At 33.1% G+C, this 19355-nt stretch overlaps 1 protein-coding gene across 2 annotated transcripts in view; it reads right to left on the bottom strand.

The window, feature by feature from the left end:
• The window catches only part of ARFGEF1 (ADP ribosylation factor guanine nucleotide exchange factor 1), a 155210-nt gene that overhangs the window by 104438 nt on the left and 31417 nt on the right, over positions 1-19355 (bottom strand). For both annotated transcript variants that reach the window (XM_059166286.1, XM_059166287.1), the window contains exons 2-4: positions 2426-2456; positions 1755-1911; positions 419-565 (exon numbers count right to left, since the gene is read on the bottom strand). In XM_059166286.1, the coding sequence (XP_059022269.1) occupies positions 419-565; positions 1755-1911; positions 2426-2456 (335 nt within the window). The remainder of the gene's footprint in view (positions 1-418; positions 566-1754; positions 1912-2425; positions 2457-19355) is intronic.

The raw sequence follows: 19355 nt of genomic DNA, 5'->3' as shown, positions 1-19355 counted from the left end.
TAAGCAGGTTCAGCAGATGAAAAGGTACAAGGAAATCAGGAAAGCTGGTACACAAATAGTTCACATGATGAAGCATGAGACTAGAGGTCAGACTATAAAGAATCCAGAAGTAGAGAAAAAAGTAGAGGGGTCAAAGGAACATCACATGGACCTAAAGCTCGGAAGATGGAATATATACAGTCAACATTACAGAAACTGAAAAACTCTGGGGGCCCAAGCCTAAATCGGAACCTTCAAAATAAAAGACTTGGAAATATAATCTTATTGTTGAACTCATAACATTCAACAAAACCCCTAAATTACCTCTATTACAGTTGGTAAGCACATAAAATGAGATTTCAAAATATTTCCAAGATAATGGTTTCTGATTTTAAAAAATGGGGATTATGAATTACAAATTCACTATATAATCAGTTACCTTTATTATCTGCAACTGAACTCCTTCGTCTGTTTGAGGACCTTGGAAGCAGCCACAAATTGTTTCAATAATTCTATCAATTAATTTTTTGCCTGGTGTTGTACTATCTGGAGCATTGCCAGTCAAGTGCCCATAAGCAATAAGTTTCTGAAATGGGAAAAGAATCCAAGATCCCTGTTAAGCTAATAAATATGCTAATTAAATATACATTAAAATCATATAATTCAGTAATATTAAACTTTTTACACAAAAACATTAAAGTAAAATCAAAGCCAAGGTTTTACCAACTTTTCCTGAAGCAAACTTTATTAGCTATAAACATGTAAAATTACTGATATTCATAATAACCACAAAAACATAATAGCCACAATAAAACCATCAGGCAATATTTTGAGAAAGCCAGGTCTCAGACCTTATCTCTGATGAATCAGAATAGCTTACTGCATTATACCATTATATTGATACTGCTTTTGTGAAAGCTGTATTAACACATTTAAGTGACTCAGAATCTCTTTCCACATCAGATCTGTGAAAATGCAGAAAACTCAATTTCCACACACTGGCTATAAATCACAGATTTGTTCATTCATCATCCATTAAAGCCCTGAAAGCCTTAGATATCATAATTTTAATTTTTAATTTTTCAGGGAAAATAAGGTTATAAATCAAATGAACTTAATCTATCTTTGGAAAAAAATCATATGAATATGGTCTTTTCCTAGCCATTGAAATATCAGTTAAATAGGTATAAGTTCCTGAACAGTAAAAATACCTAAAAAGATAAGACCCCTCTATCTGGGTATTTTACAAGTATCTTAAGTCTTAAAAGAATCCTCTGTGTGTGTGCATGTAAATTAAACAGGACGAAAGATTTCAGGAATTTTTCTGACATAAATGAAAATCAGAGCTTTAGTCTGGCAGTGAATATAAATACTAAACTGTCAATATTAACCTACTGCTTTAAATAAAACAGAAAGCATTTAGTAAAATCATTTGCAAATGATTTAGTAAAATCTGCAAATCATGAAATATGTAAATTCAGCAGCAGGTTAAAAGTCTTACTGTTCTTTCATCTCACTGATGGAAAATGAGACCAAATCGACACTTAGTAAAGATAATGTGTCTCACTAAGCTAACTAATGATTTTTGTTACCCTTAAACTAGGAACATTTTTTTACAACTATTATTTTCTCTCTCTCAAACATAAGCAACCATTTGGTCTCTTATCACAACAAAAATATTCAAGGCTTTCATGGAAAATGTCTGAATCACCAATTATGAGTAATGTTTAGAAACACATTCAATTAGTTTTTAGATAATGACATTTTACACATACCTGTAAACAATCAAGAGATGTACTAACTATACGAGGACATTTAGACTGGCATGCCAATTCAAAGGGTAAGAAGTACTTGTCTGCTTCAATAAAATTTGTCTTTGATTTCACTGGTGGAAGGGTGCTTGATCCACCTTTCGCTTCTCCATGAGGAGGACTTAAAGGAAAAAGAAGAGTCCAAATAGAATATCACATTTTTCATATTGATGATAAACTCATATAAAAATACAAAGTTTCAGTTCTAAAGGGAATTTTACTAAACCAAATTTTATCTTCCCATATTTCATAAGGGTACCCAAACCCTAGGGAAATTTCAATTTGCTACAGGTCAAAAGCTAGTGGCTACTGTAACTAAATGCAAGAAAAATCAAATAAACTAGTTATTTAATTACTTAGAAAGTATTTAAATTACAAAACAAATATTTAGTAATCCTCCTAAATATGAATCAAAGTTTTTAAGCAAAGACTTTAAAACATATCAGATGGTATTTCAGGAATACCCTTATAGACTTATTTATGAGATCTTTTGCTTACACTTCTTATGCCATTTTTTACTAGTTTTATTATAAAGATCATATACAGAAAATCTGCCACATATTGGTGATTACATTACTATTTGGCCAAGATATGTCTGCAAATTATTTTTAATAAAGAAAAGAAACCCCACAAACCTCTGTTTTTCAGTTTCCGCTTTTATTTCCTCTGGGGAGAAAAAAGAGGCATATGTTAGAAAACATGACAAAAGAAAGACCATTAAGTAATTTGATTACAGGCTTTGTAAACTCATTTGTAACTTCTATAAGAAGTTGGGAAGAATGCAAATTGAAAAGAAATTCAGTACTAAAATTCTTTTGCTGCTAAATGTATTAATTTACACAGTTTAATGAAATACAGTTTAATGTATTTCAGTTTAATGAAACTATACAAAGAATATATATTAATAACCATAAGTTAAATACAACTGCGGATTACTAATTCCCAAAGAATTTCTTGTGTCAAAGTAGATTTTTTTTGGTGAAGTAACTATGCTAACCAGAAGCATTAATACTGAGAATGGAATATTATGTATTCAAGTTATAAAATATAGGGTACATGTTCCGTGAGGGGTTAAAAAAAAAAACCTCTACATGTAATCACTCTTGTGATTATCTCAAGGTATCAGATTAGGACTATAACTTCTTGACCACGTACATGTGCTGATATTTAACCAATATTTCTACTTATGACTACATAAAGCACTATAAAATACACATGCCCAGTCCAATGGGAAATTTTCCCTTTTGTTGTTTATAACTTATGAAATGAGGTAAATTAGGTAAATCCTACCTGTAATAAAAGACCCTTAAATTTAACTGATAGGCTGGGGGCGTGGGGGGGAATGTCTGGTTAACTGATTAAACCTGTCTGAAAAAAGTTGGAAAGTAAAACAGTCAAATATAACATTTATAATTACTATTATTGTAACCAATAGTTCTTGAGAACAAACTATGTACCAACATAATTAAGCCTCACAGCTCTATGAGATTTGTACTAACATCTTCATTTTAAAGATCAGGAAAGTGAGGCACAAAGAGGTTAATTTGCTCAAGGGCTGCACGGCTTGGGTGTATGGCTAATCAGGTTTCACAACTAAATAATCTACTTCCAGATCCTGGTTTCTTAACCACTCTATTACATAGATGTATCTTTGAATACTGAATAAACGTGTTAAATTTGGTATCAAAAGAAACTACTAAACTATAATTTAATAATTAGTAAAAGTCATCTGGAGACTATATTAAGCCCTTTATAAAGTGGCTTTGTCAAATTACTTTGTCATACACACACAATTTATTCATTACCTACTCTGTGCCAAGCATTTAATATTTGGTGTTTCAGTCTAGTCCTCTGTGGATTAAAGCTCTTTCCATTTTACCAGTGGTAGAAGTGGAAGGGGGACAATATGAAAACAGTAACTGTAGATATTTAAAATACTACTTTAAAAAAGCTCATAATATCTGATACTAAAAAACTGTACAGTTCACCAATACATGTAATTAAAATTAAGTCACCTTAAAAATACAGTACAAATGAAGGAAAAATCTATTAACTGCCCCCAAATCTTCATTAAAAATTTTAAAACCTTATTTTTCGTTTTTAAAATACTAATTGGCAGTTTTTGTAGAAGGTGAATTTCCATTTATAAAAACAGTAGGAAAGAGCGTATTCTGGTTAATAATACATCAGTTAAGAACATCAGAAGTAGTTTATTTTAAATACCACTATGATTTCACACCACCTATTACTAAATAGCCTTGTGATCTTGGGAAACAACCCTCACTTCAATACTAGATGATAGCAAAAGTCTCTTGTATTCCAAAACATCAGTCAACAACTATGGCTCACATGCCAAACCCACCCACCACTTTTTCCTAAGTTTAGAAATAGTTTTTACAGCTGAACATCTGAACACTGTCGTCAATCAATTTGACAACGGGGTACACTAACCTTCAAACTCAGTGAAGATGTTACTCCACCTAAGAGAATTCTCCTTAGACCAGGATTACAAAATTTATACTCGATTATGATTATTTTGAATCTCGTCAATAAAAACAAAAAATGTGTAAATTTCATTGACTTTCTCCTTCTCTGTATAAATTTGTTTTCTCTTATTATATAAGTACTTACATAATATCCCTGATTTTTCTTCTTGGCCTGAAAAGCCCTTTATAGAAAAGATTGGCTGACCTTTGCTCTAAAACATTAGGGTTCAAAGGATCTTATCAGACTCTATGAGCCATTTTATTCTATGATTCCACTATTTTTATTCATTTAATTTTTTATTTTTTTCTAAACACATAATGTATTATTAGCCCCAGGGGTACAGGTCTGTGAATCACCAGGTTTACACACCTCATAGCACTATCATAGCACATACCCTCCCCAATGTCCATAACCCCACCACCCTGATTCCATTTTTTTTTAAATGTCCATATTTATCTACCTATTTATTTATTTATTTATTTTAGTGGGGGCATAAAGAGAGAATCTCAAGCAGACTCCCCACTGAGCGTGTAGTCTGACATGAATGCAATCCCACAACACTGAGATCATGACCTGAGCCAAAATCAAGAGTTGGACATTCAACCAACTAAGCCATCCAGGCACCCCTAAATGTCCATATGTAAATAGTCTAATAAAACATAACTAACATAAACTACACTGAATGTAATGTTTCTCTAATTCAGATAGTACTATATTTTTTTCTATCTCCATATACAAAGTTAGCAGTATTCAAACTGATCTGGATGTTTTTTTTTTTACAAGGAAATAAAACAATTTAACTCAACATTTCTAATGTTTTAAATTACCTTGTACTAAATAGGAGTTTTACTTTTTCCTTTCCCTATACACTTATAACCACAGTAAAAAAAAGTTTTAAATGTTTTGATAAAATTTTTTTTTTAAAAGATTTTATTTACTTATTTGTCAGAGAGAGAGAAAGAGAGAGCACAAGCAGGCAGAGTGGCAGGCAGAGGCAGAGGGAGAAACAGGCTCCCTGCTGACCAAGGAGTCCGTGTAAGACTTGATCCCAGAACCCTGGGATCATGACCTGAGCTGAAGGCAGCCGCTTAACCTACTGAGTCACCCAGGCGTCCCTGTTTTGATAAAATCTTTAAAGGTCACGGAATAATTACAAGTTTTCCCACTGACAACTATCAACATAGCTTGCATAGTTACCTTTCTGGTCCCACAAAATGCTTTTACTTATAGAATCCCAAGACTGTGTATTCATTTTAACATGTTTCCTTTCCAAGCCCATTTGAGACTACTTAAAGACATTGTCACTAAAAAGTAATCAAGATTAAAAGGACAAGGGGCAATAGGGGGAGGCAGAAAATAAGTACTTCCCAAAATATTTAACATAACAGTATGATAAGCCACAGTATTTTTGGTTTGTTTGTTGTTCAGGCTATAGGTATGTGATTCATCATCAGTCTTCTGTAAGAAGATTCATTACAACACTACCCTCCTCAATGTCCATCACCCAGTTACCCTATCCCACTACCCCTTCCCCTTCAGCAACCCTCAGTTTGTCTCCTGTGATTAAGAGTCTCTAAGGTTTGTCTCCCTCTCTAGTTTCGTCTTGTTTCATTTTTTCCTCTCTTCCCCTATGATCCTCTGCCTTGTTTCTTAAATTCCACATATCAGTGAGATCATATGATAATTGTCTTTCTCTGACTGACTTATTTCGCTTAGCACATTATCCTCTAGCCACAGTATTTTAAAACAAGCTGAAAATTTTAAAGAATATACAATACTACTTTACATTTGTGCAGCAATGTAGAGTTTAAAACATTTTTCCACACATTACCTAATTTTATCCTCAAAGGACAACTCTTCATTTTATGGAGGAGGAAACCATGTAACAGATTTGTTAAATAATAACTTTAAAGTCAGACAGCTGGTAAGTAATGATCCAGAAACTAGTTTCTCTGGTCTTAGTGTATAACACAGGACACACTGTGTTATATTTAAGAAACCTTCTATTAACTAATGGAACTGAGTGGAAAAATTCATTCTACAATTATTAGGATAAACATTATAAAGCAGTGCTTCTCAAAATATGGCCTCAGAACCAGCAGCATCACCACCAACCACCAGGACCCACAGAGACATACTGAATTAGTAAGTATCAAATTAGTACTCTAGTAATGAGTCCTACAGTCTGTGTTTTTACATGGCTTCAAGGGGATTCTGATCTGCAAAAAAGTTTAAGAATCACTGCTATAAAGCAGTTAAAAGAAATGAGTAGAAGATAGTTGAATTTTATTTACCCTGGCTTTGGTTTCACCCACCCATTTATTGTACTTGTAAGAATTCTTGGACGAGTGAGTGCACGCTAAAAAGGAATTCCTTTGACTTTCTTATAATGAATACCCAGTAATACAGAGTTTTGAGGCAATTATTTTAATAAATTAGGGCTTAGAAACAGTTTGCTTCATGTTGGCCTTCAACAGTAGAATCAAGAAGTAAACTAATTCTCAATTATTAAAGAAAACACACTTGGATGAAAAAAATATTAAAGCATCAAATTAAGAAATATTAGTATGCTCAAACTAAAAACCACATAGTGCATAACTGTGAAATACTTTGCCATTAAAGTGAGAATCATGACAAGGATGACCACAAACTGCAAAATATTTTTTTTACACTGCTTTGGAAACACTAGACAACGCAAATAGACAATATTGGATATCGTAAGAAAAGTCATCACTTCTGAGCTGAAATAAGCTAAAAATCAGATGACGAATCTGTTCAGTGATAGTTAGGTTTTTAAACTATGTAGTCCTAGACCTTTAAAACTTTATTACTGAAATTCTTGTGGGAATTACTTTCTCTCTAGCCATTAATTCTCCCTATTCCTTTAGAACTCGTTTTATAAAAATTTTTGAAAACTACAGAATCACAACCACTGCCTTATATATAGAAAGATTAAAACTGGAGGAAATGGGTCATTGGGAATTAGCATAAAAAATACAGATTTGAAGTACTTTGAAAGAAATACCAGTTTATTCCTTCTAGGTACATTAAATAACTGGAACCAAGTGAACACAACTGATAAGGCACAGGACTTACTTAATAAATAGGAAATAAAGATTTACTGAAAAATAACTGATTATAAACAAGTTATGTGCTTGATTCCCAAAGTGTATTAAATATTCCCTCACATAATATTATGCTATCAACCTGCTTAGCAGCTTTTCACCCAATGAAAATACAAATACAGACTTCAAAATAATACCAATACAATTCAACAAATGCCATCATCTATACACTATGAACAATTTAGATCTACCTCTCAAGACATTATTTTGTCTTAAGTATAGTTTGTAGGACAACAGTATTTACTCAATGCAAACTAAACTGGTAATCTAAAGAAAAACCTTATAAGTGAAATAAATAGTTTATTTTATTAAACACATTAGAACTTATACATCCAAACTGCTGTCTCCTTCAAAGCAGCATGTAGGAGGCTATGCATCAATTACCATAATAGTGCCAGTATTCAGAAATATTTGTGAAATTCATTGTTTGCAGTTCTTTCCTGTTTCTTTTAAATGAATAACCCCACAGAAGGAAAAATCTCTAGAAAGGGAATTGGAATCTAACTGCCAATTAGTCACAGTTGGCACACAGCCAAGTATGAAGAATGGTATGCAACCACAAAACAAAACTTCTTAACTTTAGTCCTTCTTTGAACCATTTCAAATTGTAAGTTTATTCTAGAAAAAGAGAACACAGCTCTCATTAGCCTCCAGAAGCCTGCAACCCAAACTAGAAAGATGATATAGGATCAATTAAAAACAGTGATTTGATCAATTATGACTATATGTGTATGTGTGTGTATATGTATATACATATACATATATATATATGGAAGCAACTTTTAAAAAAAACATTTATTAAAAAACAAATGCACCATAAACTAATGATGAATTTTATGGTGACTAACACAATTAAAAAAAAGAAAAAGAATTATAGTGCAACATGAACAGTCATGAACATTATAAAAGGGAAATACAGATTACAGAACAAATATGGCTAACACAATGTCTTATGCATGGTAGCTGCTCAAAAATTATTTGTAGAAAATTTTTTAAAAGCAAAAATGCAGAAATTACTTTGAAAATAACATTCTTTGGATGTATATGTTCTACTCGGTTTACTTTTTCAAAGCCAATTATGTGACTTAAGAACCGCATCTTATACAGCTAAGGAGTAAATAAAAATACAGAAGTTAAATAGAATGCTACAGCAACCTAAAGAGGAGGCAATGGTCTAAAGATGTGATGATAGGGATGGATAAATGTGAATTCCATGAACACCTCAAAAGAAAACCAATGAAACAATCTCACTTATCTAGGGGAGGAGAGACTGTCAGCAAGCGGAGATCTGGCTTGCATAACTGTGTAATAGAGGTACCATTAACTTAGACACAAAATGCAGTTTTCTCACTATGTGAGAGAGTAAGGGTAAAGGAGCAGGGGTGAAGAAAAGGTATGTTTTAGTAGTGTTTTATTTTAAGCCATTGAAATGTTCAAGTGGCACTATTCAGTAGATAATAAGACATAAATTTGACAATGAGGACATCATGTGGCAGACTGTATTAGTCTATACATGGTCAATGGTCACTATATTATCTCCTATCCCACACGGCTTCTGCAAAGTAACCTTGCAGAACTTCCTTCAAGATACAAAATCTAAATTCTCCTCACCTTGAATCAGGGCTAGTTGCAGAGATACATATATAAGCAGCAGAATGCAGTTGGAAGTTAACAGAGGACAACTACCAACATGAGGTCAAAGAAGGGTAAGCAGCTACTTACCCATTACTGCTTCTGTTGTAATGCTAGGTCTCCAGATACCTACTCTTAGAATCCAGCAGCCCTGAGGTGAGAAGCCTAAACCCCAAGGAGACTCTGTCAACAATCCCAGCTGAGCCCAGCTCTCAAGTCATTACAGCCCAGGCACCAGACTTCTAAGTAAAGAAGCCTCCAGAGGATTATCGTACCCAGCCATTCACATATCAGCCAGTCATTTGAATCTCCTCAGCTTAGGCCCCAGACATTGCGGAACAGCAACATGCCCTAATTGAAATCCTGTCACACAGAGAATTATAAGCATTAATAAAATAAAATTCTATTATTATTGATCTCAACTGCTTGAGTATCAGTGGAACTTTGAGAATAAAGGTGAAAAGTGAAGGTTCCACCATAAAACAACAAAAGCCACCTAAGGAATAGCTTACAAATAACTCAAACTTTGAATTTCCAAATTTAACTTTATATCTTTAAATTTTTTAATTACTTATAACAGAAAGGCACTGTATAACTCTAAAACTTTTCAAATTTAGGTCTTCATCTCTGGCCAAAAATAATGTGTAATTTAAGTTCTCTAATGCAATTAATTTTTTTTCCATAATAAACAACTTAAAACTAGGATTTAAAAAAATTCTAACAGACTGAAACTGATTCTTGAATGTCTGGCACATAAACTATACTCTGATCCTTGAGAAATATTTTCTAAGATGATGAAAACTAAAATTAGCCCACCAAAATCACATTAATAGGAACAAATTTAATAAACAAAAAATATCTCATATTTGTGTATTTTACAATTGGCAGAGGAGTTTTACATATATCTTAGAATAGCATTCAGTATTACCAGCATGCCCACTTAACAGATGAAAAAGCCTGAAGTAACTTACACAAGATGACAAGAGGTGTACCAAATGACTTAAGTGTGGTTTTGATAAGAACCAAGCCGAAATCAAATGGCTGAATTTTAACAACTCATTAATGAAAAACAATATTACTCTTACAATGTTATCATAATTATTTTCTAATAAAGAAAACCACTGCACTGCTTATTACTTCAGAAATAGAAGGAATCCTGTTTCAAAAACCAAAACCAGAAATGTGACTTGAGTGATAAATATTCCAAATCAATAATTTTCTTTTCCATTCCAGACTTTATGTATAAAAGATATTAAAAATACAAAATGAAAATCACAATACAATTCAGACCAGTGCCTGCCTAATTCCACTGAAGTATTAAATATAGGTAAAGCAAATATAAGAAAACTCAGTAAGTGAAAATAAGCATTCAAAGAAATCATGAATTATGAAAATGATCCTTTAATGGGACTTAATATTTAGATAGAAAAGAATGCAATGGCTGTTCACTGTCAACAACTTGCAGTGACTACAGTGAAAATCAAAAAGAACAGAGTTATTGTTCCAAGTGCTAACACCCCTAGTGGTAAATAAACAATAAGACATTTCATAGATTCTGCTCAGTATAAGATATAAAGAAGCAGTAGCTATGGGGGTCATGGAAGGAATACTGTATTTTAAGTCAGGGCCCTGGGCTTGGTCAAAGAAGTGGAATACAGCAGAAAGAAATGGGCTGAAAGCCCAAAAAGACAAGAGTCAAATCCCAGGTCTGTCACTGCATAAACTTTTTAATCCTCATTTTATAGATTTTTAAAACAGGGATGATAATATCTAGTTGTTTATCCTGTAAGAATATTGGGTTTATCGAAGAGGTGTGAAAGTGCTTTGTTTGAGCTAGATTTAATCTTTTTTTTTTTTTTTTTTAAAGCAAAGTTTTAAATATGAAAAAGTACAAACAGGGGTGCTGCCTGGCTGGCTTAGTTGGTTAACTATCTGTCTTCAGCTCAGGCCACGATTTCAGGGTCCCGGGATGGAGCCCCATGTTGAGCTCCTAGTGCTACCTGGAGCCTGCTTCTCCCTCTCCCTCTGTTGTTCCCCCTGCTTGTGATCTTTCTATCTCAAATAAAATCTTAAAATAAAAAAGGACAAACAATATAAATGCTGAGTAACCAACCACCCAATTTTATGACAGCATTTTTATAAATGTATAACTCTTCCCAATTTTAAGGAGCCTTTTAGAACAAACAGCTAAAAGTCTGGGTTAGTAAAAGTATTTAAATTTGGGATAGAGGTATGTATAGTCAAAGGCTCCATTTAAAATAGACAATAGAAGAAATTTTTAAAGCAACACATATGCTATATATAAATGCATGAACACTTGCTAAAAGAATCTGCTAGAAATAGGACTAGTGTTTGCCTAAAGGGAAAAAAATTAAGTGACTAAATAATAGGAGAAAACATTTTTCATCTTTTACTTTGTACTTTTTAAACTTCACATTATACATATATTTTAACTATTTTGAGAAATTAAATTAAAAAAATCAAGCAAACAAGACAATAAATATTTTCATAAATATTTTAATGTTTGGCTTAATATTAAAGGCTGATATCTACTTACTCTTAAATCTAGAAATATTAATTTCACATTTCAATGTTCCTTAAAAATATGATTATAAAAATTTTTTTGCATTTTTATTGAGATTTTTAGATCTTAGGGACTACTTTTCCTCATAAAAGCAGCTCTAATCTTAAAGGAAAAATGACTTAACCTCTAAATATTTACACTATACAAAATTTTTCAGGGTGTCTGGGTGGCTCAGTCATTAAGCATCTGCCTTCAGCTCAGGTCATGATCCCAGGGTCCTGGGATTGAGCCCCACACTGGGCTCCCTTCTCTGCGGGGAGCCTGCTTCTCCCTCTCCCACTTCCTGTGCTTGTGTTGTTCCCTCTCACACAGTCTCTCTTTGTCAAATAAATAAAATCTTTAAAAAATTTTTTTCAGCAATGTATCTACTCTACAAATAAGTTATGCTCACTGTAGTCATAATAAGAAACATCTCATGTAATAATACATTTATGATTTTATCAGAGGGTTTACCAGTAGTTAGACATAAATAAAATTATTCTCCAAAAGAAGTCTCAGTAAAATTACCTTAGTATAGAGTAGCAAAATTTTACACATATGTACATTAAAAAGTATAAAAAATAAGAATTAAATAACTGATGCAGCACTGAGTGTTTTGAGTTAAATACCAAATTTTCTTATAGTCCAGCATACAGACCTTGAAGTAAGAGCAATCTACATATACTTTGAAAATGACATGTAAGTCAAAATTTGACCCACCACAAACACATATGAAAACATAAATCTGCATTTCTCATAAGCGTATGGCAGAACTTATTGAACACATACATTCACAATTTTAATCTCCAGAAGCACCACCATCAAGTCCATATCTTGGTTTGTCCTGACACTTAACAAAGTTGCAATACTAAGGTAGAAAATCAAATGCTTCATTCTGCCCTTCCAAAATATATTCCAGACTTTGAAAATGTCTTTTTTGCATCTCTTAACTATGAACAGACTTGTATACTGATACCACACTTTTTTTTTTTTTGATACGACACTTTTAGTAGCACAATTTTCAAAAGCATGATAAAACAAGTTAAGATATACATACGCATATTGTTAGGCTTCTAATACAACTCTGTATTTGAGGAATCATTTCATTGACTCAGTCTTTCCCTTACAGTTTTGATCTATAATTCCCCCATCTCTATCCCCTCAATTAACCATCATTTCCCCTGTGAGGTAACACAGGAGATTTTATTCTCCTTAGTAGTGCTCTTCACTTATCTAATTACTTGCTCTGTGTCTCCCATTCTCACCAGATTGTAAACGCTGCAAAAAAAAGACCCACCCTGTCAGTCTTATGCACCAATTCATCTTTGTTTCTTATCACAAGCTGCACATAGTAACACCTAATGTCTACTGAGCGGCTACCAAGTGTCGGGTACTATGGCAGGTGATTTCAAAGCATCTTATTAGATCGTCCAGCAACTTTGAGATAGATGCTTTTGTTTTTCTGATTTATACAAGGAAAACAGAGATACCTAAGTGACACATCTGGGGCTACACACTTAGTGACAGGGCCAATGTTACTAACACAGTGGACACTCAGTAAATGATTGCTGAATGAGTAAGTGAATGATCATAAAATCTAGTAGAGAATCTAAGTTATACATGAAAACAATTTTTAAAATTCAAGATAACTTCAGGCCACTGAAATTGATAAAGGGTAGTCTGTGGACCTTAAAAAAAAATTCTAAAATTTGTAAATAAGTCTATGGCAAATAATTCGCCTCATAAGGAGAAACCTAGGTAGTAGCTAACCTCAATTACTGGCTAAGTGACTTAACTCCTCAGACCAGGCTTGAAAAGTAATACAAAACTGACTCAAATTCATGCCTCAGAAAAATCATAAATTACTATACCCACATCAGAAACTCAATATTCCAAAGTATAAATTTTAAGTCCACCAATGCCATTCTTTATTCTACTTTTTTAAAATAATTAAGTACTAAATTTCAAGGAACAAGTAATAATTCATCTAAGAGGCCAGGAAAGTCAGAAGTATAAGTAATAGCTAAGCAGGAAAGCCCTCAAAAAGAAAGTGCTACCTGAACTAAACCTCAAGGATAAAAAAGAATTTAGGGAGGTACAAAGTACTGGTAAAAAAAAAAAAAAAAAAAAAAAGGAATGACAAAGAGCAAGAGAGATGAATGTGCATTGTGTATGGGGGTTCAATTGGTAAAGATAGATAATCCTCAATAAATGAGAAGATAATCAACTTAAAAAATGGACCAGAAGATCTGAATAGACATTATACATCATATAAGTGAGATATATTAATGGCTAACAGGTACATGAAAGGATGCTCAATATGATTATTCTAGCGAAATGCAAATCAAATCCATGAGTTGCTATTTCACAGTCCCAGAATGGTTATTTTACATTCTAAAGATATACAATAAACAACTGTTGGAGAGGATAGGGAGAAATGGAAACCCTCATACATTGCTGGAGGTAAATAAAATGCTGTAACCACTTTGAAAAACACTGGCAATTTCTTAAAAAGTTAAACATAATTTGCTATATAACCTAGCAATTGCAACCTTAGGTACCTAACTAAAAGAAATAACATATATCCACACAAAGACTTCCATGTGCAGCTTTATTCATAATTGTCAAAAACTGGTAACAATCTAAGTGTCCACCAATGTGTGAATGCATAACCATATCAACTCAATACAGTGGAATGCTACTCAGCAATAAAAAGGGACTAAATATTGATAACAAGCTAGCACCAGGATAAAACTCAAAAACATTATGCTAAGGAAAAGGTCATATGCAAAAGATTACATACTATATGATTCAATTTACAGGAAATGTCCTCAAGGGGCAAATCTACCAAGACGGAAAGTAGGTAAGCGGGTGCTAAGCATAGGTATGGGATTAATAATTAAGAGATACGAGGTTTTTTATAAAAGTGTTGGAAGTGTTCTAAAATTGACCTTTGATGATGGCTGCACAACTCATTAAATTTACTAAAAACAACAACAGAACACTAAGTTGCACAATAGAAATAGGGGAATTAGAGGATATGTAAAATATACCTCAATAAAGTTGTATTAAGACAAAAAAAGACTTCCATGATTGGATGTAGAGCGCAAATGCCATTTCATGTATATTCTGTAAGTAAACGCAGCCCAGTAAAGGGACTTAGCTAAAATGTAGGAGCCTTAAACCCAGAGAACCAACAAAAAACCTCCAATAATTGTGAAGTGCTATGCAGGCTCCTGCATCAGGGGACAATTTTTTTTTTGTTCTCTAAAAATTATTTCCCTCAGAAAAAGGAAAACCATCTTATACTTGAATCCTTATTAAGTATCCCTTTCACAGTACATACACTCTTTAAACAATTTTTAAAAACTTTTATTATGGAAATTCCAGACACATTCAAAAGTAAAGAATAAATAATATAATGAATCCCATGTTCCATTATCCATCTGGAACAACTACCTTTTCACCTAAACACTGTGAACTACTTCATGCTCTCATTCTTTAATGAATTCAATTAAAGCAAAATCCAGGTATAAATCCATTTACAAATATTTCAGCATTAAGTTACCTTTTAAGTTTCTTTTAAAAAATAATTATAAAAGTAATCCAAGATCACTTTAGAAAATCTGGAAACTACAGAAGTATATAAAGGAGAAAAAAAAAATACCAACCATAATCCCACCATACAGAAAACTCTTATTAACCTTATAATGCATAATGTTACCCCTACACACATTATTTTTAATGTAAACTTACATAAGTATAACATATATTATGGAAGGTGTATGAATTGCAAGTGTTCAGTTTGATAGATTTTCCTTTACCAAGATACCTGTATTAACTGCTACTTTCCTTTGAAAAACTAAATGATTTAAGCAACTGCCTTAATATTGTGTAGATACTTATGGTTTTGTACATAAACTGTCCATATATACATCCTCTTGCCAACCACAACGTAGGGGATAAAAACATTTACTGACTATATACGCTGTGTCATTTAATCCTGTAATAACCTTAAGAACTAGGCATTACAGATGAGAAAGGAGACCCAAAAGACTTGATTACTTTCTCGTCTCAGATCTAACAAATGGCAGAATCAGAAACAGAATTAAAAAACTGTTAGGGCTTTTGTCGATCATATCATGGCATCTATCTAAATGAACAGTATGAAGTAAACAGAAAGAGAATGCTGATTCTTCTCTCTTATTCTAAGACTACTAGCTCTTTTTGCTTTTTGTACAACACTTATAACCACCCTAGACAACCTAAATAATAATATAACTTCTATAAGAGTAGCTTAAGTAAAATGTGCAATATTGCAGAAAGCCTTTGGACGTCACCAAAGTAAAAAAAGAGAATTCTTAATAACCAAACAACTCAAATTTCTTTAGAATTTTGTGTGTTTACTAGCAAATTCTAATATTTTAAGTTTTATCTTTGGCCCTTACCTTATACCATATTGAAACAAAAAACTCAAAATGGATCAAAGACCTAAATATAAGAGCTGAAACTTTAAAACCCTTACAATAAAATATAGAGGAAAAGCTTCATGAAACTAGATTTGGCAATGATTTCTTGGATAGGACACCCAAAGGACAGGAAACAAAAGTAAAATTAGACTACATCAGAAGTAAAAACTATGCATAAAAAGACATAATTAACAGAGCGAAAGTCAACCTAAGGAACGGGAGAAAACATTTGCAAATCATGTATCTCAGAAAGGGTTAATATTCAGAACAGTATTTAAAAAAAAACAAACAAAAAACACCTACTACTACCCAACAATGAAACAAAAAACCTGATTTAAAAATGAGCAAAGAACGTGGAAACACAGTTCTCCAAAGAAGGTAGACAAATGGCCAATAAGAATATAAAAAAGAAGTTCAGCCATCACTAATAATTAGGTAAATATAAATCAAAACTACAATGAGATACCACTTTATCATCATTAGGATGGCTTGCTGTAAAAAAAAAAGAAAGAAAGAAAAAAGAAAGAAAGAAAAGTAAAAAGTGTTGGTGAGGATATGGAGAAACTGAAATACTGCTGGACTATTTATGGGAATGTAAAATGGTACAGCTGCTACTGACTATGGTAGGGAAATCCCTGAAAAAATTAAAATATGATATGATCCAGTAATTCCACTTCTGAGTATACACCCCCAAAAATGAAAAGCAGGGTCATGAAGAGATAGCTGTACATCCATGTTCTTATAGTAGCATTATTCATAATAGCCCAAGATGGAAGCCACCCAAGTCTTCTCGACAGACAAATGAACAAACAATAAATGTCTATATAAATACAATGTATGTATACATTTGGCCTTATAAGGAAAGGAAATTCTGACATATGCTACAACATGAATGAACCTTGAAGACATTATGTTAAGTGAAGTAAACCAATAACAAAAAGACAAATACTGTATAATTCCACTGATATGAATTACTTGTAGTAAACAAATTCATAGAGACAGTAGTTGTCAGGGGTTAGGGGGACGAGGGAGAAGAGATAATTATTTAGTGGGTAATGAGTTTTAGTTCTACAAGACGAAAAGAACTCCAGAGATTAGTTACACAACAATGTGAATGTACTTAACACTACTGAACCGTACACTTAAAAATGGTTAAGACGATAAATTTTATGGTATGTGTATTTCACCACAATTTCAAAAGAAAAAGACATAATTTGTTTTGGCCAAGATGTAGTTAAGCCCCATCCTCACAAGCCCAACCTCTTAGAACTAGGAAATCCTGGAGCATGTAATACAACAAAGGAAGACTGAATGGTAGAGAAGACAAAGGTAAAGAAGGACCTTGAGACTGGAGGAATAACAGAGTGGTGAATTCCCTGGGTTTTCTTTCTGCCTCCTATATATCCTGATAGCATGCTGAAGAAGCCTGTAACTACCTGTAACTACTATAGTTGCCATAACAACCTGTAACTACCAACAGGCACAGACTCCCCCACCCCCCAAAAAAAAGCCTCAAGAAAATTCATCTTCCTCTAGCCAAAGGACAGGTATAAGAACAGCCAATAGAACAGAAAACTCTTTAAATATTATCTGCCCAACTGTTACCAAAGACTAAAGGAAAAACTGCATCTACAGTGTTAATGGGGCTGGACTCATACTCCCATCTGTGGCAATGGGGCAGAACAAGTGACCCTAAGCTTTCCCCATAACAGTAATGTCAGCAAGGCTGAATGGGCAGTTTAATTTCCAATCCTACAAGACCGCAAAGAAGAAGAATAGAGTGGTGCAAGGTGGCGCTAGTGGGCAATACTCTATCTTAAAGAATAGTGTTGGCAGGGTCAACCCCAGCTCAGCAGCAACTAAATAGTTCAAGTAGGCCATTTGCTTTCACCCACCCTGGTATCATTAGTCCCAAGAAGGAGCTGAACATCCCAAACCCACCTGGACATGCATACTATATCTAAACAGGGTGACTATTTGCAAAATGAATATTAAATAACATCCAGAATCTCTCAACGTAACTCAAAATATCCAAGACACAATGGAAAATCACCCATGATACCAAGTACCACAAAAATCTCAACTTCAATGAGCAAAGACAATCAAGAGATGCCAACTCCGGGCAGATAAAGACATTAGAATTATCTAACAAGGATTTTAAAACAGCCATCATAAAGATTCTTCACTAAGCAATTATAAACATATTTGAAACAAATAAAAAAAGTATAAAGTCAGCAAAGAAATGATATAAAAAAGAACAGATGGAAATTTAAAAACTGAAAATACAATACATAAAAGTAAAAACTCACTGAATTGATTCGACAGCTAAATAAATATGATGGAGGAAAAAAATCCGTGAACTTGAAGATAGAACAACAGAAATTAACCAACCTGAATAACAGGCAAAAAATAAAGGTTAAAATAAACAAAGTCTCAGAGATCTAGTAAGAGTAACAAAAACTGTATTATTCATATAACCAAAGTCCCAAAAGGAGAGGAGAAAGTGAATGCAGGGCTAAAAGAGTGTATGAAGGTAACAGCTGAAGACTACCCAAGTTTGGCAGAATACATGAGCCTACAGATTCAAGAAGCTGCGAAAACCCAAACAGAGTAGGATCCAAAGAAACATGAGCCAAGACCCTTAATCAAACTTCAGAAAATTAGGGACAAAGAAAAGAATTTTGAAAGCAAGTAGGAGGTAAAAAAAAGATGTATTACCTATGGAAAAACTAAGATTCAAAGACAGAAGGTTTCTCATCAGAAAATATGGAGGCCAACATTTAGAGGCAATGGTATATTTCCAAGAGCTGAAAGAAAAGAACTGTCATCCAAAGCTCTATATCCAGTGAAAATACTTTGAATGTATGAAGGTAAAATCAAACCCTCTCAGAAAAAGGAAAAGAAAAGGTTTGTTACCACCAGACCAACCCAAAAAGAAGTTCTTCAAACTGAAAGGAAATAGTAAAGAAGAAAATTCAAAACACCAAGAATATGAAGTACAAAAATATGGGAAAATGTAACACTATCATTTCTCCACTTGAATTTTCTAAATGATATTAGACATTTGAAATAAAAATAAAACACTTTCTTATGCGGTTCCTAACATACATAGAGGAACTATTTAAAACAATACTACACAAAGGTAAGAAAATGGGGCCTAAATGGAATAGCTAAGCTTTCTGTACATTACTCAAACTGGTAAAATATTGACATCAGTATACTCTGACAAGTTATATATGGATAATGTAATATCTAACATAACCACAAAAGAACCAAATATTGAGATACA

Source organism: Mustela lutreola, chromosome 3, assembly GCF_030435805.1.
Source record: "Mustela lutreola isolate mMusLut2 chromosome 3, mMusLut2.pri, whole genome shotgun sequence".
Classification (NCBI taxonomy): Eukaryota; Metazoa; Chordata; class Mammalia; order Carnivora; family Mustelidae; genus Mustela; species Mustela lutreola.
The sequence above is the reverse complement of the archived record's forward strand: the minus strand, read 5'-3'. Positions and strand labels throughout refer to the sequence as shown.